Source organism: Ictalurus punctatus, chromosome 19 (assembly GCF_001660625.3).
Source record: "Ictalurus punctatus breed USDA103 chromosome 19, Coco_2.0, whole genome shotgun sequence".
Lineage (NCBI taxonomy): Eukaryota > Metazoa > Chordata > Actinopteri > Siluriformes > Ictaluridae > Ictalurus > Ictalurus punctatus.
Genome location: NC_030434.2, coordinates 18,832,022 through 18,859,495, shown reverse-complemented (window position 1 = coordinate 18,859,495; position 27,474 = coordinate 18,832,022). Strand labels below are relative to the sequence as shown.

General features: G+C 37.2%; 1 protein-coding gene across 2 annotated transcripts; it reads left to right on the top strand.

Moving 5' to 3' along the window:
• Window positions 1-149: 149 nt before the first annotated feature.
• On the top strand, window positions 150-27,378 carry ppfibp1a (PPFIA binding protein 1a). Of its 2 annotated transcripts, XM_017494169.3 has the most exons (26): window positions 150-353; window positions 4,667-4,763; window positions 6,447-6,519; window positions 7,762-7,967; window positions 10,058-10,147; window positions 10,251-10,364; window positions 12,325-12,435; window positions 13,308-13,400; window positions 14,054-14,165; window positions 15,340-15,401; window positions 16,472-16,556; window positions 17,816-17,928; window positions 18,879-18,964; window positions 19,494-19,536; window positions 20,156-20,327; window positions 21,349-21,475; window positions 21,720-21,851; window positions 23,144-23,294; window positions 23,387-23,498; window positions 23,653-23,741; window positions 24,466-24,588; window positions 24,676-24,801; window positions 24,892-25,080; window positions 25,906-26,055; window positions 26,165-26,230; window positions 26,732-27,378. In XM_017494169.3, the coding sequence occupies exons 3-26, from the start codon at window positions 6,456-6,458 to the stop codon at window positions 26,810-26,812; spliced, it is 2,697 nt and encodes an 898-aa protein (XP_017349658.1). In that variant the 5' UTR covers window positions 150-353; window positions 4,667-4,763; window positions 6,447-6,455; the 3' UTR covers window positions 26,813-27,378. The 2 variants fall into 2 exon arrangements, with proteins under 2 accessions (XP_017349658.1, XP_017349657.1); XM_017494168.3 differs by lacking the exon at window positions 4,667-4,763.
• The last annotated feature ends 96 nt before the right edge of the window (window positions 27,379-27,474 follow it).

Here is a 27,474-nt window from a genome sequence, read left to right as displayed (position 1 = left end):
GGGGGTATTATTTTCAGAACATGACCCAAAAAAAGCGGGAAATTAATGAATCCATTTCCACAAAAGTCATACTAAGCTGGACAAAATGCGCATGCGCAGTTGTCAATTAAGAACTTTGGAAAACTTTCCCCATTGATGCTGCTTCGGCGCATGCGCAGAAAGACGCTCAGGAACTCTCAAAGTAGCGCGTAGTCGGCAGTAGGCTGCTTTTCCAAGTGCCGAAAAGAAATAAATGACTATGAAGGAACTAGGGGACGGCTGGAGAAACTCTGAAGAGACAAACGGATAAAACGTTGCAGAATATCCAAACATAATCTAAAACGAATCGTGTGTTGTAATTGAAAAAGGAAAAGGTGGGTCATTTCCTATAATTGAAGCGGGATTTGTGAAGATTAAATTTACTCTTTTTTCTGACTTTTAATCAATAATTTTTAATCAGCCTTATATAGTCCATGTTCTCGTTATTTTACTTTACTCTGCTTTAATTTCTTTAACATGCTTTCCCCGTGATTTGCTACAAACAAACGAAGGTCATGTTAGATCTCATTTGGACAAGCACGAGACCTTTGGTAGACTTAATCGCGTGCGCCACGGTTGTGCTTTAACCATAAACAGCTGTGCATCATTCAGGTAATCTAACGCTAGACGTTAAAATGGTTTTTATGGTTTGTTTTGTATAAAACTCTCTATCTATAAGGTGTCTAAACCATTCCTGGTGTATAAGCAGTACTTTGTATGTAGACTAGTGAGCCAGAAATGTCTAACGGTCCAGTATTGACTTTACCTGGTGGTGCTTTTATGCTTTCTTATGCTCTAACACAGCAGGGAACTAATGTCCTGACCTGCATAACTTCTGTTTCCTCGTTATCTTTGCAGAGATTTGTGGTCTTTCTTTGGGATCTATAAAACACAACAGGATGTGGGGTTATAGGAAAATAATTGGTGCTGTAGTAGTGTGATGTGGCCTGATGCAAAGCAGGATGAATGTTACCAGCCCAGAGTTGATTATTTTTCAATAACTGCATGTCCTAGAGTGTTTTAAAGCACCTCCAATTAGTTGTTTGCTAAACAGCATCTATTTTTTCCCTCTCTCTTGAAGTTAATAAAATAAATTAAATATAGAATATACCTAAGGACCCTAATTACTTAAGTGTAGGAAAGAGTGGCATCATGTTTGTAGTATCATAAGTTTACGTTTACAGTATATTATTTTTGCTCATGTCATGTAGTAGGTGTGTGTGTGTGTGTGTGTGTGTGTGTGTGTGTGTGTGTATGTATATATATATATATATATATATATATATATATATATATATATATATATATATATATATATATATATAATAAAAAAAATCGTGCCACCAAAACGTTTTTGATGTCTTTCATAACTTGACCACAGACGCTTGCTGAGAGTTTGCTTGGTAACTAAGAGGAAATCAGATGAGAGCTATATCAGTATTGCTTTTTTTTTTTTTTTTTTTTTTTTTTTTTAAGGGATCTGTTGAGTTCTAGATTAAATCACAGACCAAAAAAAAGTCCAAATTATGGGTTCCAAGTGTAGTTTAATTTTGAGCCTCTGCACAGAGCTAACATGGGTCTGAGAGGAAGAAGGGAAGGTTTGATGCTGGTTCACAGGTAGACTAATGATATACAATGAACTGTGTCTTTTTATATTGTTTAAGTAGTTGCTAAGAAGGACTTGGTTTTATAACTTGTGTGTGCAAGAGATAATTTCCAAGACTCTGCTAAGCAGTCAGAACACTATATTCAAACCATATTTTGGCTCATGGAGTTATAGGAACTAGCTCTGCTCTCATTTCATCCTATTTTTTTCCTCCACATGTGTGAGCAATTTTGGGTTTGCTAGCCCAAAATCATGTGCCACCTTGATAGCCAAGACAGCATAGGTGTCATAATGACTTCCTTTTCCTGGCATATTTAGGTTTCCGTGAAACATTTTGAATGTTTATGCTGCAACTTGCAAGGTAGCATGTAATTTCATGGCTTCTTTCAACTCTACGGTCAACAGAAGCTCACTGCATTTGCCATATACTGCTTTTAGCCAAGCTACAGTGCCATGGCCCAAATGGGGAGGATTAGATTACATGCAGTGCATATACACCTACATAAATTACACACTGTGTTTTCCAGCACCACCTACAGCCTAGATTAAATATTTAGCCTTTCATAACACAGTTGAATCATGACTAGATGGATGCTGCATTTCCCCCCTTCCCCCCACCCCCGAACTGTTGACGTCACTCAATCATCATTGATGTGAAAATAAGATTGATCCTTTGAAAGATTTCATGATTAAGGGCCATTTAGCCCTTGTAAATGAGTATTAAACTTTTCATTTCTTTACCTACAAGGTAAAATCAGTGTGACACAAATTGCACCCTCAATCACAGAATGGCACCCTTTACTTCATTGAACGTCACCCAAAAAAAAAAAAAAAATTATATATATGTAATTTTAAAAATTGTAGCAATGAGCGAAACATTTACAATTGCATAATTTTAATTGGCTTGTAATGTCTCTTGGCTTGATGGACTAATGGAAGTCTGTTTGACGGCTTGTTGCATGATTCCACACACAAGGCAATTGTAAATCCGATTTCATTTTGAGTTTGAATTTGAACTCCTGCATTGTGTCTGAAATCGTCTTCTCGCTCATTTATTTGATATGTAACAGATGGGTGGTTTTGTATAATCAATTTATAGGGCAGCAGTGAGGGAGATAATGTACCATCATGACCTGCCAAACCTAATCTATAAACTATTTTATGAACTGAAACCACAACACCAAAGTATTTCAAGTGTTTTTGTATTAATGCACCACGGCTCCTCTTTAGAACTGAAACAAATCACTCTGTATTGCTTTGCTTTAGTGTGGCAGTAGTTTACGTCAATTGTACTCTAGATTTATGGTGCACTATTGGGGAATAATATATTAAACTGCTCAGCGAGTGTGGAAAACAGTTAAATCATACACTACATAGTAAATACGGAAGAAAGTCAGACACGACGTTAGTTGATTGCTGTGTTACTTTGCACTGCAGCACAGCCATAATAGGAAATACAGACACGCAGACAGAGATTAAATACGTCACTTGGCCAGGCTCTTCCTGTCTGACCTCAGCTTCTGTTTGGGATTGTCTGTTTTGTTTTCCAAACACCTCTTTTGTTCTTGTATTTTGCTCTGTGCGATGGGAGTTACACTCTTCTCATCCACTGCTTTCACAAGAATCAGCTTTACGTTGGAACAACAAAGTGAGCACAAGGAATAAAATTTTACTTCGTCACTTAAATAACTTTTATTCTTGATTAATTTTTCAACTGTAAACTGCATTTCTGTGTGATATCTGCAATGTATCTATGTGGAGTACTTTATTTGGGCATAGTCATGTAAATAACAGTGGATTTTCCTCTATAATGTGTAACAGATGCAACACTTTATTCAGTAAGAGACCCCTTTAAATAACTTTTTTTTAAAGGACTAACTGTGGTTTTATTTTACAAACAAACTTTTCAAAACATTAGGCACATTATTGCATGTGCAATAATATTTTAGCTATTTGCTAGAGCCAGAGGGTATTTTTCCCCCATTCAGTGAGCCCTCATGCCCTGTGGATGGGGGGGTGGAGTCATCCTGGAGGACCGATCACTTTTATTCATTATGGAAGAAATAACATCAGTCAGAATAACACTGTATAGATTTGCAGTGAGTCTGTCCTGACTCGTAGTGACGTATAGCGCCAAACCATGCCAACTGGTTTGGTGTGATACACTGTTGCTTGAAATTTTGTGAACCCTTTAGTATTGTCTGCATTTTATATATATATATATATATATATATATTATATATATATATATATATAATGACTTAAAACATCATCAGATTTTCAAACAAGTCCTAAAAGTAGATAAAGAGAACCCAATTGAACAAATGAGACAGAAATATTATACTTGGTCATTTATTTACTGAGAAGAATGATCCAATATTGCATATTTGTGAGTGGCAAAAGTATGTGAAAGTTTGCTTAAAGTATCTGGTGTAACCCCCTTAAGGTAGAAAATTTCAAGCACCACTGCAAGTACCTGGTATCTGTAATAAGTACATAAAATATCTTAATTTTATATGTTCTTTGTTCTCTACAGGTGGGCATGGTGGCTTAGTGGTTGCCTCTCACCTCCAGGGTGGGGGGTGTGAATCCCACCTTCACACTATGTTTGGGAGGAGTTTGCATTTTCTCCTCATGCTTCAGGGGTCTCCTCCAGGTAGTCCAGTTTCCTCCCCCAGTCCAACGACATGTGTGGTAGGCTGATTGGCATTTCCAAAATTGCCCATAGTGTGTGTATGAGTGTGTGAGATTTGCCTTCAATGTGGTTGTGCCCCGAGTTCCATGGGATAGGCTCCAGCTCCCCCTTGAACCTGTATAGCATAAGCGGTATGAAAATGGCTCAATGAATGGATGTTTTGTAATGATACAGCACGCAAATCAGTTTATGTTCAAATGTCACATTATTCCTCATTCGTACTGGCTCCAGGCAACACAAATCAAGACAAGGCATAACCATTTACATGAAGCCACATAGCATACATACTATAATAGAGATGATTCACTAGGAGGGTGACTCAGGTATCAGCTATTTCTGTGTTTCAGGCCACATATATACCACATCTGCAGTTTTGTTTAACATATAGCTCAGCATGTACATCTGGATGTCTGTGACACGGAGCAGCATGGGGGAAATGGCAGAGTGAGTGGATTGTTTTTCTTTTAAACTGTCCTCCTTCTTGCCTATCAACACATCTGGCCAATGTCAAACTATGTAAATAAACCAGAAGTAGATCTACCTTTGTACTGTTTGTGCACCACAGGCTCTAAGCCAAATGGGGTTGTCTGATGTTTTAGTGAGAATTCTTTAGCAAGGAAATGGGATATTCTATTATTGCGTTTCTATTGCATTAAAAAATGCTGCATCGCTGCAAGGGTTCTGTGCTATCTGTGTTTATATGAAGTGGGGGGTCTATGTGCGGAGTGTGTGATTGTAAGGTATGTGAGCAAGAGTACATCTGGAGGAGTTTTCCAGGAATTCCGATGGGAGGGGGAGGTGTCAGTGTTAGGAGAGCAGGTCGGTCGTATGAGTAGTGGAGAAAATGGTGCATGGTACTGAGCTCAATCAGACCCCTAATCAGTGAGAGACTCCAGATTCAGCTTCTTTGAATTGGGAAGGCACTGGTGTCCTTTTCACTTCTTGGAAAAGGTGCTTGTATTATATGCCTTAATAATGTCAGTTATTACTGGAAAGTATTGTTCCAAGCCAGTGATTGCTCGGCACACTCAAGATGACTTTCTTTAGTTTGAATAATTTTTCCATTGCACACTTTTCTTGGAAAGCCGAAAGGCTTTTTATGGCATGCGCTCACCGTTTAGCAACCCCTCTGTCGTGAGTGACTTTCTTGGTTCCTCGTTAACTTGGTTGATTCTTTAGGCAAATCAATCTTTCCCAGAAGTATGCAAGTCCCTTGTTCCTTTTTAATTTAGCTTGTTAATTATCAAAACTGCATAAAAATATTCCATTTGAAAGACATCCTTGTAGTTGTTTTGGGGTGGATCCAACGTTTAAAGGTTTTCCACAAGGATGTCATTTTGGCAGCTGACTAAAAAGTGAAATGAAGAAAAAATTTGACAAAACACCTTGAAAATGGTGGAAGGAAAGCTACAGTGCTTGGATGAGACAGACCTCCTCCCAAAACTCCAGTCTGGATATTGAATACATCTATGGTATTGTATCATATGACATTCAAATACAGCACTTTAGCTGTACTTTGACCTTTTTCTGTTGCTTATTTTTGTTCTTTCAGCTTGTCACATGCCTAGAGTTTGGGGGGGGGGGGTCATGTATGTGTACTGTATTGCATTATTACATTAGGCTACATTGATTTCCTCTGCGTTTTTGCTCTGCAAGCTGTATAATGCAGCTTGTGTCATAAAATCAGATTTAAAATAATAATTACAGGATGTTTGGATAGCTGATCCTCCTGGATAAGATGGGAAGTAACCACACTTCCGTGGAGTATTAATCCCAGGGTGTCAGGAAGCCAGGAACGCCACCACCATGCTTTATTTTGACGACTGGAATTCTCATTATTACAGAAGGGTTGGGTGCTTGGAGGAGCTAAACACCCAACTAAGCACTGAGCTAAGCACAGATATTTTACAAATGACGCGTCATTTCGTTAGTGTGATGTTAAAAATTGGTTTCCGGTTGAAGTAGTTAAGAGAAGCAGACATGTTATCTTTATCCATTCACATAAATAAAGAACCCTTTCATATATTTGGGTTTTCGCTTTCATACGTTAGTTTCCTCCGCAAGATCTTCCACTGTTATGTGTTTAAAATCTGGTCATGTCTAATGGCTTTTGCATTCACTGTGCAGGTTTTCAGGATGATGTCAGACGCCAGTGAGATGTTGGCAGCAGCGTTGGAGCAGATGGATGGAATCATTGCAGGTATTCTATAAGTCATGAGTCTATACAAATGGAAGAAAACCAATATATAGTTTGCAAAATTTACAAATTTAAAAAATAAAAAATAAAAAAAAAAACATTTTAAAGTTGTGATTGCACAAGTATGTGAAGCACACCTCCACTGCTGTGAAACCCCTAAATTAGTTACCATCAGAAGTCACATAATTAGTTGAATAAAGTTGACCTGTTCCTGGAAGCCCAGAGTTTTAGATAACATACGTAAACAAACAGCATCATGAAGACCAGGCAAATCCAGGACAAAGTTCTGGAAATCAGTGAGAGTTTGGATTGAAAATCTAAATATCCCAAACTTTTAACATCCCATGGCGCACTATTAAATCCGTTGTTGAAAGCTGGAAAGAATATGGCACAGCCATGACTTTTTCGAGAGGAGGCTGTCCACCAGCATTCATTAACCATGTAAAGCGGGGATTAGTCAGAGAATCAGCAAAGCATGGTCATTTCAGTTCCATGTTGTAACACTATAAAATAGGGAAATGTTCGGGGGGGGATACATATGCAATGCTGTGTAGATGCATGCAACAAATGACCTCCGTATTCTCTTCAATGATGTGGACAATTTTCAAATTAATGATCCATCAGTTCTGGATTAAATTATGGCATTCCTCTAAATGTGGAAAATCCCACAGTAAATAAGTCCTCTGCATCGTGGTCTTGCAAATGACTTATCTCCGAGGCAATTGAAGTAATGCAGTTGCACTTTTAGCGGTCTGGCGCTAAAACCTCCTGTCCAGGCTTTAATGGCTGGCTGTGGGATGCAATGTAGATTTTTCCACTGGCTAAGCACTGAGGAAATGTACTAATTATTCTCTCTGGCTGCACAATACAGTCCATCCCTGGGAACATCAGCAAGGCAGCAGGAAGAATTAACATATTTGCTGTTTGAATTAGAGCTTTGCTGTGCGTCTGCTCTTCACTGGCTCCTGTAATTGCAGTGCTTGATGTGCCAAAGTGTAAATCATCTAGCATTAGTGACCATAATGACTACAGTAGTGTTAGCCATTTTTGTTAGTATTTTTGTTAGCCATATTAACTTGTCAGTTTTTAAAAAAATATATATATGCCTTACCCTAAATCACAAATGACCTGTATAACCTTATATCCTTGCATTGTATGGAAAGTTTGACTCAAAAATTAAGTCATTTTATTTATTTTAGTGTTTCCTTTGATGATGGGGGTTTTTTTTTTTGGCCCCCCCCATAGGCTCCAAGGCCATGAACTACTCAAACGGTCTATTTGACTGCCAGTCTCCCAGCTCACCCTTGCTAGGCAGCCTGCGTGCAGTCCACCTCCTCGAAGAACTGCGAGGGGTGCTGGAGCTGATGGATGCAGATGAGAGAGAGAGTCTGCGTAGCCAAGTGCCTGATCACACCACTGAGGGCCTGGTGGAGTGGCTGCAGACCCGACTGGTGAGTAGGAGAGGGATCCCATCATTACGATCTCCTACAGGATTCTGAAAGAAAGTTTAATGAAATGCCCTAGATCTCCTGAATAATTTAGATCAGGTTTTGTGGGTTTTTTTTATTTTATTTATTTATTTATTTTATTTTATTATTTTTTTTAAATAATGGTTTTTCATTAGAAAAAATACTGCATATATACTGTCCCTGTGTTTCACTCTCAAGCAGCTGCCAAAATAGACAGCACTTTTGGGCCATGTGTCAGCCTTCTCCAATTTATTGTTATTTTGTCCACATTTCAAAGCAACATTGCATTTATTATTTTTGGAAAAAAGCAACTGGGGTGCAGGGGGATTGTTTTGACAAGACTAAATCTGCACTTATACTGGTTACTCTATGCACGTTGCTCCTCTAACACACTTAAAAATCTTTTATGGTAGCACTACTTGTATTCTCTTCTTGATATATCGCTTTGCTTGTTTTTCCTCATTTGTAAGTTGCTTTGAATAAAAGCATCTGCTAAATGAATAAATGTAAATGTGGGGAATGGAAATCTTGGTAGTTAATTCTAAAGTTTCAGCTAAAGGTCCTGCTTGAAGAAGCATCAGCAGTTAAATGTTGTGACCCGGGGTTATTTCAGAAGTTTAATATTTCTTAATCAGATGTGGACGCTTATTTGTCATGTTCACTGTTATTTGCTTGAATAAAGAGGTCACAACTCACATAATCTGCAGCCTGAAGCATTCACTTATTTTTCTTTATAAAAATGCATCCCGTGATCATTATATATGACTACATCACTATTTTGGATCAGTTAGAAACTCTATTTTAACAAACAAAAGCCAAAACTATCAGTTCACTAAGAGGAGTATTTTACCCCTGTTGCTTTTTAACTTACTGTAGTGTTATAAAAGCAGAATGCTGTAAATGTATTCAATTACTCATCTTCAGTAACCACGTAATCCTGGTAAGGGTTGCAGTGGATCCAGAGTTCAAAGCAGGATACACCCTGGTTAGAACATCACACAGCACCCTGCTCATGCACATACACACATGCACACATTCACACAATCGTTCACTCTTCTGGGCAATTTTGTGTAGCCATGCCACCTACAGACATGTTTTTGGAAGGTAGAACAAAACTGGAGAACCCAGAGCTAACCAATACAGACACTGGGAGAACATGTGCTGTAAATTTCTGCTTATGTAAAATTACTGAAACTATCAACTTTGTAACTTTCTATAAAATGGTTACATAGTGGTGGTCTCTTGTCTGTCTACTTATTCAGTATTTTGTTCATTTTGATGTGTGGCATTAAAGGTGCAATAGTTGATTTAAAAAATTTTTTTCCTTACTAATAATATGAAGAAACAGGAAAAATATGTAGAAGGTGATTTAATAAAAAAAGATGGTTTAAGATAGATTCTGAAATACTTTTTTTTTTTTTTAAAAAAACTGACATTTGGGCAGGAGATTTCCTAGGAGCACGTAATGTAGTGTGCGTCACCGTTTGGACCTGTGTAAGCTCTTTGTCTCAGAATATTTGGAGAACACTTTCAGCACTGGAGTCAGAAATACTTTACTGGTGGGTGACCTGCACATGACCTGCTTGTAGTTAAACCAATGCTGATGCAGGTTAATTATTTAAATATTTTTGGGTAGATCTACTTGTGGTAAAGTGCAATCTGATAGTTGTTTACTGAATATCTGATTTATGGTGGTGTTGCTTTTCATTCTAAATGATTTCAGTTACTTGTCATAAGACTGATTGTATGAAATTGGTTGGCGTGTAGAAGTCACGGGAAAATAATGTGAAGTCTCACATGTTATTCATAATACACTCTCTTCGCATACCTTTACATGGGAACTGCATTTTATTTCTTGTGATCTTTGTGTCCTGGGACCTTTTTAAACTTTCACTTTAAAAAGCAGGTGGACTATGTATAGGTTCTAATAGTAGAAATTTTGACAGGATGTATATTTTTCATCCTGCATAGGGCACACCGCCATACAGCTTGGTATTAATATCCGAATCATCTTGTCTTGTGTCCCTGCTATGTAATGTATCAGTGGTTACATTGTTTACTTGTGTTTCTAGACTAATGGTCATGGATCTGCAGCGAGGGATTTGGCATATCGGGAGCGATTGTCTCGGCTAGAGAGTGACAAGGAATGTCTGATGCTGCAGGTGTGTAAGATATGTTTTCAGTTGGTATATAATTGTCTAATGGGTTTAGGGTTTTTTCTGTGGTTATTTTGTTAAATATAAATAAAAAAAAATTCCCCCTCAGGTGAGCGTTCTGACAGACCAGGTGGAGGTACAGGGAGAAAAGATAAGGGACCTAGAGATGTGCCTTGAGGAACACCAGATGAAACTGAATGCCACAGAAGAATTACTACAGCAGGTGTGTTGTGTATGTGACTATACACAGCAAAACTATTTCAAGAAAGTCAGTTAAGGAGGAATACTCAAAATACTATACAGACGCTGTTTCACATCGTAAAACTTTCATTTTCAATTATTAAATGATGCATATGTACTCAGTCGTGAAAAAATAAGTACACCCCATATACATTGGCGCTTGTGACATTTGGACAAGAAATCATTTGATCATCTTTGAAACAGTGCCTATGAATAAAGATGATTATACTTAAAGAAAACCACAAGGAAAATGATCTTTTTCAATAATTTATTCAACAGAAAAATCAGTGGATGTGAGATTCTTCTGTGGAAAAATTAAGTACACCCTTATTCTCAGAAGCTAGTACTGCCCCCTTTTAGCAGAAATAACTTTGAAAAATTTTACTTTGGAAATTGTGACCATTTCTCCATGCGATATTTTTTTCAGTTGCAAGATGCTTGAGGATTCTGTAAAAATGTAAAATATCAGTGTACTTCAAATATATTTCTTGCATATAATTTCATGGGGTGCCAATAATTGTCGCAAACCTATATTTAACACAGATTTTTAAAAATTATATATACCTGTTTTGTTTGCAATTGTTGATCATAGAGTATTTTTGTGAATCTTTTGAACAAAAGGTTAAACAAGAATGACAATTTTTCACAGAATTCTTTGCTCATATTTACCAAGGGTGCCAATATTATTGGAGGGGTGTGTGTGAATTTTTATATTTTCTAACTTAAAAGATTCAGAGACAATTGTGATTATATTCTGTTATCCAGGATTCATTTCATTTTTCTTATTTTCTTTAGGCTTTTATTAAAAATAAAAAAACATTAACACCAGTTTCAACTCTATACAGAAGCCCTAGGAGGCCATGCATTTATTCATTTATATATATATATATATATATATATTAGTGTGTGTATATGTATGTATGTGTTCTTGTTTTCTCATGATATCAACATATTTTTTTCCCCTTGTGATCACGACTTTTTGTGTGTACTCAACATAGCATGATGATTTATTGTTCCTGAGGCAGCAAAAGCTTAGCGCAATCCTGCAGCATCATGAATGAACAAATTTGTTTTGTTTTTACTTTGATCAGGGACTCACACCAAGCTGAATTAGCTGTATGTTCGTCAGTGATTGACAACTTCCACGTTAGTATCATACACTTGAGAAGGGGACACCCCTCTCCTTTCTTTTAATGCAGAGATAAAGTCCATCTCTACAGCAGACAATAATTACATTTATGATGGCAAGGACAGCATAGAGCATTCACAAGATTTTCTTATGTCGTGAGAAAACAACTTTTTGTCATGTTGAGATAACGAGAATTCGTGGTGATGAGAAAACAAGAAAGGGAGAAAGAGTAATGCATGGCCTCTTAGGACTTCTGTAACTTTCACCAGACATTCAGTTAAAGGAAAATAAATAACTTGATTAGGGGTGATTGGAGGAACAACACTGTGTCTGCTCACGTCGCACCGCTCCATCATTGATTATTTGCCTATACCTAAACTTCATATTGTGCTTTATTCCTTACTTAAATTGTATAACATATCTTTTACCTAGACTTTAAACGAGTCCATATCAACCACCCTGTTTGGATTTATTTCAGAAAGAAACCTTGAAAGGAACCATCCTCTTCTGGGCAACACTGCATAGTGTGATCTTTTCTGCTCTATAACTTTATACTATAGAGTCAAGCAGTGTTAAAAGTAACTTGAGTATAAATACGAAAGTTCTTCTCTAATTTCATTCAAGTTTTAACTTTGTATCTGTCATATCTAAGGACAGTTATTGACTGTTGTTAAACACTTTTTCAGAATTAAATTTAAGCATTCAGCAGCACTGTGATATAATAGATAAGGATAAACTGGTTGTAAGCAGGTGTACTCACATTTGACCAGAATATTAACTGCTGCATTAATCCAACCTGCATTGTGCTCTGAAGGAGTTGTTGAGCAGGAGCACGTTGGAGACCCAGAAACTGGAGCTGTTGACGGAGGTATCCAGCCTGAAACTGAAGCTTACAACTGCAGATCGTGAGAACAAGAAAAGTGAGGTAACAGTGACTGTACTCCTATCATTAGGAATGCTTTAAAAATGATCAACAAGCAAAAAAAGAAAAAATGAATTTTTTTTTTTTTTATGAAGTCACAGTATTTGCATTCATTGAGACAAAATCTGATTAGTGATGACCAAACTAAAATTCTCATCTGCTGGATGTGTACATCAAACACCTTTGCGAACTTCTACAGTACGTCATTCTGTTCATTAGCTATTACCTGTTTGGTGTGTGTGTGGTTTTATTTATTTATTTATTTATTTATTTATTTATTTATTTTTTAGGTTTCTTAGTTTAAATCACGATCAAAATTAATTATGCTGTTAAGAAGTCATTTAACACTCATACATTAACTAAAATGTATAGCCTTTAATCATTTATTAAAAGCTTAAGACGCTCACATTTTACCAAAACATAAAGATTAAATATTAGATCTGGCCAACATGCTGCTGTTCCTATACAGCCATGTGTAACCACTTAAACCCGTAACTCTGTCCAGGCATTGAGCTCTCGAGCCATTTCCTGCCATAAAGTCCAAACTGAGACTACACTAACGCTATTCAACTCGTCCGAGACGTACGGGATTTGAGCTGAAAACTGTGGATTTCATAAATTGTAAACTCCAGACAGGACTAAAGGGAATGGAGTTTTAAATACCAGACAAGGGAAATGTGGGTTTTGTATTAGAAGTACTTTTATGAATTCATAACAGCAGCTTTATATCTTATTAGTCAGAATGTGGTGTACTCAAAGGTTATTCAATCTGGATGTCCCTTTTCCTCTCAAATAGCTCATCCAAGTTCTTCCCACAACTCTGCTTGTGTGCATGCTTGACCTTTTACCTCCCTGATAAGCTTCTCTCCCTCCAGGCCTTTTATCAGGAGCTGAGTGAAATGCGCCTCAGAGCAGCTACTGCAGAGACGGAAAAAGTGCAGCAGGAAAGAAGTCTGAAATCAACCAGAGTACGAATATTATGGGGTTTTTTTCTTTGTTTTTTTTTTGGTTACACAAATCATGTTCAAGTAAAATGTAAAACTTTTTTTTTCTTTTTTTTTGGCATCTTCTTTGCCCCATTCCCCCTGTTTTTTTTATTTATTTATTTATTTATTTATTTATTTATTTATTTATTTATTTATTTTTTTTTTTTTTACTCTTTTAGATCTGTAATTTCTGGAATCTGTCTTTCTGGCTGCTGTTCAATCTGTCTACACACCTACACTCTTGTCAGTTGTTTTTAATGAGAGCATTAATATTTCTATGCAATCACCTGTGTGGTGTCGTTCGTGTGTGTGTGTGTGTGTGTGTGTGTGTGTGTGTTTTTTTTTCTTTTTTTTTCTTTTTTTTTTTTTTTCTTCCTGATTATTAAGATCTATATATAATATTTTGAACTGACTAAAGCACATGAATCAAATATAAGATGAGATTAGTTACACTCGTTACTATATGACTACTCTGATTATAGCTCTTGTTTCATATCTATTTTTAGAAGGTTAACATTTTGGAAGCCTCCATCAACAACCAGTACAAAATTAGCCAAAAGCCCATGCGCATAACTGGCAGTAATATCTTTGTGTTGGTTACAGTTAGGCAGTTGCATGTGGTTCTTATTTGTCAGGAAGAACTGGTGGCACTGCAGAAGCAGCTAGAGGAGCAGGAGCTGAGGAACCTGAAGGAGCAAGCCGGAGCTGAGGTCGTGACATCGGACGGAAACCAGAGCAGAGAGAAAGGTCTGTGCTGCAGCATTTTGGCCGACCAAAATAGTCTCGCCTGAGGGAGTTCTCTCCACACTATGCACACTCGTACTACTTTGGATAATTAAAGGTCCTTATTTTCCCAAGGGTGGGTAGGGAAGCATTCTGTCAGGGTTATATATAGTAGAACCTTTTTAAAGGAAATATTCACCCTGAAGTCATGTATCCATGTTTACAATTAGCATGTGATCTTCAGTGCTGTCAAAGATATTTATTATATAATGTGTTAACTTTTTTTTTAATTTAGTATAAACTTCCTTCATCTACATTTTGGTCTATTTTCAATTTTCAGCGGCTTCCTAAATTGCCCACAATGCCATTTGACTACCTGCTGATAGTCGTGCAGTCAGCTTTAGTCCTTGCTTGATGTCTATCTAGATCTCTATGAAAGGTTGTTATGGTAATTATTTACTTATAATAGTTGTAAGCCTAATTAACTGGTCACTTGAAGCAGAAGGATTAATACTACAAAGAAAGCATAAATTATGCAATTTTAATAAAAATGAGGTGTTTCTACACCAGTATGTATAGTGGGAATTATTTTACTCTTATTAAAATAATAATCGTGGGAATTATTTTACTCAGGAAGCGATTCCTGGATGCAAACAGTTTGAGAACCCTGCCTTAAAAGATCTGTGTAGAATCCTACAACAGTATTTTTTTCTGCTCAAGAGGGTTCCAAATACCTTTTAGAAAGCTTAAACTGTCAACCATCCAAACGTCCCTTGATAAACTCTCCTTTCTGAGTGTATATAGGTGGGTTCATGTCATACATGTCCAGACAAGAGTTCTAAAGCCAGAGAGATTGTTTCATCACAGACCCAACATCCTGCATTCTTAAATAATGTAGTAAGCATGTTTGTACCACTACCTTTTAGCACTTATGTATGATTAGGGTTACATATGCAGTTTATGTAAGACTTGAATCAACTTGCTAGATTCAGAATGAACTGTTCTATTAACATTTAGAGATCCCGATCATATTGAATCATTCTATAATTCCACACTGACACATAGGGCTTGACTTTAATCTTTAAGCAGTTAGACTATATTCCATCCTTCCTGATTCATATTTTTGTTCAGTGGGTGTATCTGATGCATTGTGGAGTTTTTTGTTTGTTTGTTTGTTTGTTTTGCTTTTTTCTTTCAGATTTGGAAGTGCATAGAATGAAGCAAGCTGTTGAGTCTTTAATGGCATCTAACGAAAAGAAGGTAAATTTTCATTATAGACTAATCTTGTGTTGGCACTCAATTTAAAGTATTAAAAAAAGGTGGATTTGTGATGGTGTGCACTAACTTTATATATTAAATATATAAAATCACTAATGTATCACAATTGAAGATATTTTTATGATTGAATTCTGGAACGATTAGGTGTTATCTTACTTTTGGCAAAACAGAATGAATGTTATAAATATTTAATTTGTGTTGGAAGTTTTACACGAAAATATTGGCTAAAATAATTAAAATAGTATTTAATATATATCTAACTGAAACATATGTGCTTTGTGGGTTGACCTTGCCTATGATATGAAATCACAGAATTGTTAGCTAGAACCTTATAGTGATATGAGAAATTATATGTTCAAAGATTTAATTTGGGGGGAAAAAAAGGTATTTAATGAAGACAGGAAGTGAATTGGTACAGAGATCATGAGTTGATGTCCAATTGGTACAGTGAGTAACAGTTATAGATATAGAAGCACTGACACCTGCTGATATCTACAGTATGATATTTAGGAAAATGTATCATGAAGTTGAATGTAAGAAATAAAACACTTGGGTGTGAAAAGGAGTTACCGTTCCGATTCTTTTCCTCTAACGGCATGTCCCAAAACACTTTATTCTGCTTATAGTGCAACAACTTTTTAATCTGTTTATAGTTCTGTTTATTGTTATTTAACATCTGCAAAGTATATTATCTCCTGTTAATGCTTGCATTATAACTGGTTTAAACAGTCATTCCCTCTCTGTACTCAAGGCTTTACTGACTGTTACAAAGTGCCAACACTGAAGACTCCTTCCTTAAATGTGAAATAAACATCTCAGTGTTTGTTTGTCTTTATCTTTGTTAAATAACAGCACAAATAAATCTATTGATTATTAGGCTTAGATTATGTTGCACATCCATCTTACAGGTTCCTGAGGTGTTACTATGGAAATGATAACAGAACAAGCACATTAATATAATGATATTGACGTATCACCCAGCCCTCCTACTTCCTTTTTTTTTTAGGAAGATCAATGAAGGTGTATGCTCATGTGGTTGGTATTTTCCACAGGATCGTAAGATTGAAGAGTTGCAGCAGTCCCTGATGTGCTGTAGGAACGTCCAGGACATGGTGATGTCAGAACAGGAAAGGAAAGGTGAGAGATTATCGTCATCTTAAATAGAAGACAGCAACTTACAAGCAAGTAGTCTTGTCCTGGATTTAGGTTCGGATCCACCTTAAGGCACGATTTTCATTTATGGTTTTGTGACTTGTTCTTGCTTATCTCAAGATTTAACTTGGACTGATATATTTTTTAATTCTATGACTGTTGTATATAAAGTAATGTTGAAGAAATTACATACATAGCCTAATGTTAAACAAAGCACTACGGTCTTCTGCAACTCCTGCAAAAAGTCAGCCAGAGGTCCCTTCACGAATGAAATCGTTAGTTCTTTACAAGTGCATCTCAAAAAAAAATTTTAATATCTTAATACTTATTCTTACTTAATTTTAATATCTTAATCTTAATACTTTTTTGTTTTAATCTTGATGATTATGGCTTACAGCGCATTAATATTTTGAGATACTGGATTTTTGATTTCAGAGTAAAGAATTTATAATACAGAAATGTCGACCTTCTGAAAAGTATGTTAAATTATGCACTCGATACTTGGTCATGGCTCCTTTTGCATGAATTGCAGCATAAATGCACCTGCATTTAGGACTTGATTGGAGTAGCAGTTCAGGTGCTGAGTGAGAGATGAGATGGGTTCTGTGCTCACTTCTTTAATATGTACCATTGCACTCAAAAATCCCCAAATATCAACAGTCGAGTTCCATAAGCCAGTTGGTCTGTCAATAAAGACAAGAATCAAAAAGAGTGGTTTGGAAATAAAAATGGATGCAATCCAGATTATTTTTCTTATGAAGATGTAGCATGTAGCTCACTGCAAAGAATATAAAACAGAAAACTAAAACAATGTTTTTAAGACAATTCTTCTGTGGTTCAAGATTTTCTTCAGCTGAATATTGCTTGTGTGTTTATCAGAGTGTCCATGTTACTGTGCATCTTCTTCTTCAGGCTAATCTACAGTAGCTGCTAAAAAGCTTTATCTTTGTCCATAGCTCTGTCATTTATTTGAGGCTCTTTTCTTTGAGCTTTTCTTTTCATACACGTGCCAGCAATAGCCACTTTGAAGATTTTCCTCTCTGAAAGTTAAACACGCTTCCTCATCTTCAGGATTTTTGCATTTAGTGGTTGAATGAAACACATTTGACATTTTGAAACATAGCTTTATACTAGGAATTGAGTGATACAGAGCCAATTAGTAGTCTCATAGTCAAGCAATTTATGTAATCACATTCACTAGCACATTTGACAAGTAAAACTAAATTCAGACTGTGTGTCCTCAGACAGAGGCGATGAAGAGGACGCTGGGACGGGCCAGTGTGAGAGTTCAGCCAAATCCCCAACCACTACAGTTACTGAGCCTCTTTTCCTCACAGGCACAGAGGAGACTGATGAGGTATGGCTTATACTATCTCAAAGCCACTAACACACTGCTGTGTACACAGGATGTCCCTCAGGCTTCCTTTACAACATTCATGTCCAACTCCTTTGTATTTTCTTTTTGGGAGTGTTTGTCCTCACTGTGAACGGCCATGGAATTTAAGTGGATTTTTACACTTGGTGAACTTATTATGATTATTATGATTATTATTATATAATATGTGTATCTCTCTCTATCTTCCCAAGGCTCATGGAAATTTAATAAGGTCTAGTCAGGGAATTTTATTTGTAAATTTTTCAAATGTATTAGCTAAAATGTGAGGATAGATTGGGGTTTATATATATATATATATATATATATATATATATATATATATATATATATATATATATATATATATATATATATATATATATATATATATATATATATATATATATATATATTATATATATAAAAATGTCGTTCTTTTTAGTGTGCTCATTTGCTGTATGTGACTTGGTGTTATGGGTTAAAAATGTACTTAAAATGGCTTACGGTACCTTGTAATTGAATTGATCTTATTTCCATTAAAGTAATATACTTTTGTTTTATTAGGACCAGTTTTGTTTGAGGTGTAAAGACTAGTCATGAGAAGTATATGTTCTTTTTTTAGCAATGAAAACTAAGTTTTGCACTGGATTTCTGTTAACCAGGAAAACGAGCTTACAGATTTAATGGGTTAAAATAGTTAGGTTTTTTTCTGCTCAGTACCCATTCAATACATTCTACCATTCTTCGTACAGTATGTCATGGAAATTCAAGATTTTGGTCAGGGGAAAAGTCATAGAATTTTACATTTGACTTGGAACCCTGAGATTATAATATATAATATACACTGTTTTTGTTTGCAGTACTCCACTAGATCTTATTTTTGAGGACTTTCTCTTTTTTTGTCTTGTCTTTGTGTTCTGGCTCTCCCGCAGCCTCAGGTGATTCCATGCACTGAGTTTATCTCAGAGTCTGAACACAAATCAACAGCTGATGCAGATCCATGCCTTCTTACATACAGGTCTGATCCCTTCCTAAAGCTCCTCGTTTACATTTACATTTTATGGCATTTGGCAGACACCCTTATCCAGAGCGACTTACATTTATCTCATTTCTACAACTGAGCAATTTAGGGTTAAGGGCCTTGCCCAAGGGCCCAACAGTGGTAGCTTAGCAGTGCTGGGGCTTGAGCCCCTGACCTTGTAATCAGTAACCCAGAGCCTTTAACCACTACCCGTTTATCTGAATTGCACTGGAGATACATGACTTAGAGCAGGCAGTAGTAGGAGTTTGATGGTGGATTTACTGTGTGCAAAAATGCAATTAGAATTATTAGAACAATATATGAATGGCTATACGATTACAGTAGCATTTCTGAATCCTCATGAATACTACTAATCTTTGGCTAACTTGAGTAAACTGGGACATTTTATTTATACAGACCATTTTATTTTGCTATTTGGCTAAACGCATTTGGGAATTTAAGTAATCTGCATGTGTGTAATTGTGTGTGTGTGTGGTTTTTTTTTTTATTTACCTTTTTATTGAAGTTCCTCTGAGAGGCTTGGATCAGAAAACTCTAGCAGAGAAGAGGTACTGACTACTGTTTTGTGTCTGTGTGTGTGTCTGTCACTTAGACTTATTTGTGTGCATTTCTGTCTGTGTGCATTGTCTTTGTGTCTGTCTCCATTTCTGTCTGTTTTAATAATCAACACAGTAGCTTCTGATGACAGGAATTCTAAGTCATCATCGCCCCCTGCTGTTTGTACAAGATGCTATAAGCAAAATCCTGACTTGGTGCTTATTGCCATCCCTCAGTCCCAGTAAATCTACAGACTAGCGGTCTCTCTCTCTCTCTCTCTCTCTCTCTCTCTCTCTCTCTCTCTCTCTCTCTCTCTCTCTCTCTCTCTCTCTCTCTCTCTCTCTCTCTCTCTCTCTCTCTCTCTCTCTCTCTCTCTCTCTCTCTCTCTCTCTCTCTCTCTCTCTCTCTCTCTCTCTCTCTCTCTCTCTCTGTGTGTGTGCGTGCATGCGTGTGTGATCAGCAGTTCTGTAAATTAGTTAACACATGAATTTTGGTGTGAGGACTAAATGAATGAGTACTGAATCACAAGCACGATTGCATTATATGCCACCATCAACATTAATGTTAATTAAAACAGAAATTATGATTTTTAAATGATCGCAATACTGATGATGATCTGTTATCTTTCAGGCTGAGCCTGGTGAAAGAGCAGATAAGAAAAACAGCTCTCCCACAGTGTCCCCCTCTCAGTCCAGCCCAGGCGGGAGTGAAAGTTTTGGCACCAAAAAAATACGTTCCTCGTTTGGACGGGGCTTCTTCAAGATTCGGAGTGGAAAGAGAACAGCCAGCTCTCCTGATCTAGGTGTGCTCTGACTCGTAATTAAGAGAGTTCGTAGTTTGTTGAATGTGATGTAAATTCATGTTACTGTCTCCAATTTCCTCCGTATTATGAGGGAAAACCTGATTGCACAACCTCAGGTTAGGTATTGTACAGTGTTTAACTGCATAACAGAATGGTGATCCTATAGTAAAGGCTTCTGTTTTGCTTTCAGTAGCCTAATTAGGAGAGCATGTGTAATTCAGGCACAGAATGAGTAGAAATTACAGAACAAAATGTGGGGGGAAAAGTTACCATATTTCCTTTTAATTTTTTTTTTTATATAAAAGTCCAACATTTTAAGCAAAATGAATCAGAAACAGTAGCTAAAATTGTTAGTTAGTACAGCTGATGTAGTTGATACATTTAGAGGCTGTAGGCATCCTTAATGAGGGCTACTATAGTCCCCTGTATCACATGGTGACTGTCTTTTATATTATAGATCAAGTATAATCACTTTGATTTGGCAAAAAATAAATAACAGTGCATGTAAAATATTCTGAGCCATATCTCCCTGCAGCTCTGGAATGGTTTCCCACTGATGCTAAGCAGAGTTGAGCCTGGCCAGTACCTAGATCGGAGACCTCCTGGGGAAAACTAAGGTTGCTGCTGGAAGTGGTATTAGTGAGGCCAGCAGGGGGCGCTCACCCTGTAGTCTATGTGGTTCCTAATGCCTCAGTGTAGTGACGGGGACACTATACTGTAAAAACAGCACTGTCTTTCAGACGAGGTCCTGACTGGTCATTAAAAATCCCAGCACACTTATATCCCTAACTCTTTTTTACGATAACCCCAGCAGTTTTGATAGTACGGTCTGCTATATGGCCGAGTAGCATAGTAGCACAGCCCCATCATGTTTTATTCCTTTCTTCACCCATTCCATACAAGAAATTATTCTACCTGTGTTTGGGTCCCATCTGCTTTGCATGAGCAATTACAGAAGCAGTGGTTGTGTTTGTGGTTTTGGCTAAGTGAAAAGATCTTCTAATCCCATATGTTTTATCAGCTGAGGCAGAGAGGAAGAGGACTGAGCACTTGGATCTGGCAGGAACTCCATCTCCCAAACCAAAAGCGCATGCAGTCTCACCTGAGGGCAAGAAGAAAGCTAAGGGAATCCGAAAGTTCTTGGGAATGTGAGTCTTCTTTATTCTCTGTTTATTTGTGGTCAGAAGCTTTAGATGGTGTTATGTCTTAGGAGTGCTTATATAAAGCACAGTTTTTAGAATTAAACCAAAGTAGCATTTACATCTTAAAAGCTAACTAATTCTCGCAAAATCACAAACACACTTTAAAAAGTATATCAATTATGGATTGTTTAAAAATATTTTATTTATTTATTTAATTAATTTTAATTTATTAATTTTTTTGGTAACATAGGATGAGGAGGAGCCAGTCCACTTCGTTTAACCTGGACGATGCTCCCGATTCTGAGTTCAGGAGAGGCGGCCTTAGAGCCACAGCCGGGCCGAGACTTGGTTGGTCACGTGACTCGCAACGCAGCAATAACAAGTGAGTTGCCATTTTTAAGGCTCATGTTAACTTTGTCATGACATACATTGAACTCCAGAATTATCTCCCCTCATGAAGGTCAGGGGTCAATATTAATAATACATTCAATTACTGATTTTTTTAATTATTATTTATTTGTTTGTTTGTTTGTTTGTTTGTTTGTTGTTATTATTATTTTTTTTTTTTTTTTTTTTTTTTTATTTTATTTTTTTTTTTTTAATTTAATGGGAATAATGTGCAGTTTCTACAAACATAACTTTTTTTTTTCCCTTTGTTTCTAATTGATGTGATTTTTCTCCCAAACATTAGTTTAAATATGAATATGTGGTGAAACCTCCTCAGGGCATAACAACAACTTCCTCATGTAATGTCTGACAAGTTTGGAGACACTTGTGGAGGATCCTGGACTCTCTGCTATGCAGAATATGTCAAGATATTGTTTATATATATTTTTTTGATTCAGCAGTTCATACCACAGCTTTTCAGTAGGGTTCAAGTTCAAAGATGGAGATGGTCATTATAGATCATATAGTCCCTGTTCCTGCAAACATTTGTGTGTCGATTTTAAATGTTTGAGGTCATTAGGATACACGATGTCATTAAAAACATTACAATAGCTCCTGAAGCACCAGCTACAAATCAGCCCCAAAGCATCAGTGATCCACTAAACATAATTTACAGTGGGTATCAGGTTTTTCTTTGTATCTTTTGTATTCATTCTCCATTTTTCACTGAAGGTGTATATGTCCCAAAAGTTGGGGTTTAAAGTCTCATCTGACCACAACAGTCATATTCTCATTCATCCCATTCCTGGCAAACTTCAGTGTTTGTTTGTTTTGTTTTTATTTCTTTATTTGCCCTAACTGTGCTTAATGTTTCATTGTTGATTACTTGTTTTTAAAACCCTCTCGTGTATATACAGTGGGGTTCAAGATCTGAGACAACTTTATATTAAAAAAAAAAAAAAAAAAAAAAGCTTCCATTTTGCAAGCTTTACAAATTGAATACAAAATGTTTTTTACAAATGATCTCATCAGTAACTTGAGTGGAAAAATATCATTTTATAGAATATTTACATGAATTTGAAAGCTTTGCAGTATTTGGTTTGTCCCCTTTTTGCTTTAATGACGGTGCCTGCGTTTACATGCACATCAACTTAAGGTTAAGGTCTATATTCGGGTTTAGGTAAGTAGTTTAGGTAAGAAAATTGAAATCATTGTTTCGGATGGTGCCAATAAGTTTGGAGTTGACTACATGTTTGATCTTTTCTCCTTCTTTGTCATTCTCTGAAGTGAGCTAGACACCCCGTTTGCATGCTGGAGTACAGAGCAAGTGTGCGAGTGGCTGCAGGAGCAGGATTTAGGCCTGTATGCGAGTCAGGCTCAGCAGTGGATCCGCTCTGGACAAATGCTACTAAATGCCTCACAGAATGACCTCGAAAAGGTCAGAGCATCGAAGAGCTTAATTTTTCAAAAATGAATGGTAGAGGTATTGTAATTAATTAGTGCTTAATGCACATTGTGTGTGTGTTGTAGGAGCTGGGCATCAGGCATCCTCTCCACAGAAAGAAACTTCAGCTGGCACTTCAGGCTCTGGGCTCAGAAGAGGACGATGCTAAAAACAAGCTAGACTTCAACTGGGTTACTCGTGAGTCACGTAAACCAAAGCTCAATATGATGATCAGTATGAGTCAGTAATAGCTACTAATGGGAGGACTAGTGCAACATGGTGCAAGGCTGGCAGAGTAAAAATATTTATTAGTCCTCTTCACTGAGAGCTGACCGTTTTCTCTGTGGTTAAGGATGGCTGGATGACATCGGCCTGCCTCAGTACAAAGCCCAGTTTGATGAGGGCCGGGTGGACGCACGCATGCTTCACTACATGACTGTGGTATGTCACATGTAGGGTTGATTTCATAAATTTTGACTTGGATACCAAAAGCAAGTACATAATGAAATCATACTATCGTGAGGCTGGACATCTTTTTATGAGATGATAAGCCATAAATTTTCGGTTCTCGATAAGGTCAGAGCAATATTTCATACTTTTGAATCTGTTCTATTTTGTATGCTTTTAATGAATATTTTGGTGTAAACCTTCTCGCATGTATTTCATGGCATTTATATAACTTTCGCTATTGATTGGCGCTGTTTTTATAAACATCAATTCTATAAGCATAATCTCACACATGTACCTTAATAAAGTATACATAGTTAATATGTAAACTCCAGATTAAATTCCTTGCTTCGTTCTGTCCATTCAAGTCAAATATCGGATATTTTGCTAATATGTATTGAATTTTGATTCTCCGCATCACGAGAGCCGTTACAGTGACTTGCTTCAATCTGGTTCTCTACCAATAACTTTCATTTCTCCGGTTATTAAAAGACAATTTTACTTGGGTGATATTTATTATTAAAGCCTGTTTTAGCTATTTAGGAAATATAAATATGCCCTATATTTAATTTAAATAGCACACAGTCTCTTAATAAACACTAATTCAGTCTCTTAATAATTAACACTTGGCTTTGACTCTATAATGCATGCTTGAATGTTGGCCTATGTTCCTTTTAAATAACAATCTTTTTTATTTACACTGTCATAAAACTTTTAGGATGATTTGCTGGGTCTGAAGGTGGGCAGCGTGCTTCACCATCTCAGTATTAAAAGGGCCATCCAGGTGCTGCGCATCAACAACTACGAGGCCAACTGCCTCAGACGTAGACCATCTGATGAGGTTCTACTCATCCCTCCATGTACACAGCACTATTTAAGTCACAAGATATGCCAGTATGCGTATTTAATTCTGAAGCTCTGTACTTAGAATAACATCACACCAGCAGAGGTGTGCCAGTGGACCAATCACAGAGTGATGGAGTGGCTGCGCTCGGTAGACCTGGCAGAGTATGCACCCAACCTGAGAGGCAGCGGAGTGCATGGAGGACTGATGGTACGGAGAGAACAGGATGGAGCCAAAATGAGTGTCCTAAGTGAAACTGACCTAGCTCTAGCTTCATGCTTTTGTGTTTCGTCGTCCCAGGTTTTGGAGCCTCGGTTCAACGTTGAGACAATGGCCCTCCTCCTGAACATCCCTCCTAATAAGACGCTCCTGAGGCGTCACCTGGCCACCCACTTTTACCTCTTGATTGGTGCAGAAGCAGAGAGACTCAAGCAGGAGTGTCTGGAGCACCCTGACTACACGATGCTCACCGCCACAGCAAAAGTGAAAGTAGGAAAAGCTTCATTATATTTATTTATCAAATATTCACAATTGTCTGAACTGTTTCTTTAAGGATCTCGGTAACTCTTTGATTCTTCAGTTTTTTTTAATTTTTTTTACATTTAAAAAAAAAAATTTATTAAGTCATATTATTTATGACTGGGGCGCATGGTGGCTTAGTGGTTAGCACATTCGCCCCATCTCTCCAGGGTCGGGGGTTCGATTCCTGCCGCAGCCCTGTGTGTGCAGAGTTTGCATGTTCTCCTTGTGCTGCGGGGGTTTCCTCTGGGTACTCCGGTTTCCTCCCCCAGTCCAAAGACATGCATGGTAGGCTGATTGGCATGTCCAAAGTGTCCGTAGTGCATGAATGTGTGTGTGTGCCCTGCGATGGATTGGCACCCCATCCAGGGTGTACCCGGTCCTGTGCCCCATGCACAAGTACCCCATATCCCTGGGAAAGGAAGTAAGGATAAGCAGTGTAGAAAATGGATGGATATTATTTAAGACTGCTTAATTTGCCGACAAATTTTAGCTTTTGCGAATATTTACATTTTTTTTTCCCCTTAATTTTTTGGTATTTGCTCTTTTTCATTCACATAATACACATTAGTAATGTCCGTGTCGATTGTTGCTGTCTCTTGATGATTGTCTCCATATTTGGCCAAACTATTCCTTTAAGGATAAAATTGTCCCCTACTACAATGTCAACTTGCATTATTATTTTAAAATGTAAACATTCACACATCTCTACCAGCCAGTCACCGTGAAGGTGGACCCATCTCGCAATGGAAGTATATAAATGGGCCTGAAATAACTTTTATTTGTTCTGTCTAGCCAAGACGTCCCTCCTTCGGAGGTTTTGGAACATTGAGGCGGAAGCGACAGGAGGAGAGCGAAGAACTTCTGTGCCCTCTGGACGTACAGATGCCTCAGAACAGCAGCTTCCACAGAGAACAACGCATAAGTGAGGATAAGCTGGAGCAGGTGCTGCACCTTCTCACTCAAAACGATTATCCTAGAGCGTACCTGATGGCCTTGTCGTTATATTTAAACGTTTTCTAGTTTGGACTTTAAAATATCTATGGTCTGGTAGATGGAGGACTCGGAAGGCACAGTGAAACAGATAGGAGCCTTTTCAGAGGGGATCAACAACCTCACTGTAAGATTTTCAATTCATCTTCTCATTAAGAGGATAGACGGCTGGCATTAGTGCAAATGACTAGTGCAGTTGAGTGCAGAAGTTTGCATACCCTTAGGACAAACTGCATGATGAAGAAATTCATGAGAAAATTCAAGTAGTGTGATTTTGCACCTTCATTATCACAAGAAAAAAAATGGTCAAATAGTGTATGTTAAGAAGATATTAATGGATTTTCACTTTAATTAGCATTTTTAACAGTCTCCCACCTCTTTCGTTTCCTCTGAGCGTCTGCTTTACACACTGAGCATCTATCTTTTTAAAACTATTTTTCTGTTGATTTTGACACACGCACATGTTTCATTTTTACCGTTGTGGAGTTCAATTTGTAAATTTCAATTTCAAAAAACCATAGGTCGATGCAAACTTTTGCACTTCACTGTGTCAAACATTTTACCCCACATTTCAGGAATTTTCTTTCTAACACATTTCCTTTGGATTTAAATTTTTGTGTTTATATAGAGCATGCTGAAAGAGGATGAGCTCTTCAGGGAGATATCATCTTACGCTCCTGATGCCACGTACACTGCCTCCAGCACATGAGCATAAGCCTGTGTTAGGTGACGATCCTGGAGAACCAAATGTCTGTTCCTTTACTGTGATTTTTACCATGAAACAGCTCCATGCAGCATCACCTGTGAAGACCATTTACACATTTCCAGCTCCATAAGCCTACTGTGATGGTATTACTACAATGGTATTATGTTGGAGTCTGACAATCAAAAGCAATCGACAACAGTGGAATGTTTTATTTATTCTTCTTTTTACCGTCTACAGCATTTTCAGTGTTCATGAGAAAGCATACCGAAGACTGCAAACGATGACCAAAACACATCTTAAATCTTGTTTTAGTTAGATTACATCTTTATTCTTGTACTCTGTTTTAATGTATACATTGACTCCTGCATATAATTGCATGCGTTACTCTGTACTGACTTTAGACACTTACTGCCTGGCAGGTACATTGGGAGTATTGAGTAATAATAATCATTTAGCATTTAGTCTGCACATCACTGGATAGTTATTCCTTGACAAAAAATGTCCATGTGTTTGCGGTTTTATGAATTGAAGTCAATAAAATTCTGTAAAATTAAAAAAAATCTTCTTAATCTGGTATCGTGTTTGTTTTAGTTGTGGGTTTTTTTGTTTTTGTTTTTTTAAGACCCATACTGTTGTAGCCTAGCTACGTCAAGGTTCGATGGTTT

Excerpts from the sequence above, each read along its gene's own strand:
- ppfibp1a (XM_017494168.3), top strand. The coding sequence starts at position 6,456 with ATGATGTCAGACGCCAGTGAGATGTTGGCAGCAGCGTTGGAGCAGATG. Across the intron at positions 7,968-10,057 it reads AGTGGCTGCAGACCCGACTG|ACTAATGGTCATGGATCTGC; the intron begins GTGAGTAGGAGA and ends TTGTGTTTCTAG. Across the intron at positions 23,499-23,652 it reads AGACTTCAACTGGGTTACTC|GATGGCTGGATGACATCGGC; the intron begins GTGAGTCACGTA and ends TCTGTGGTTAAG.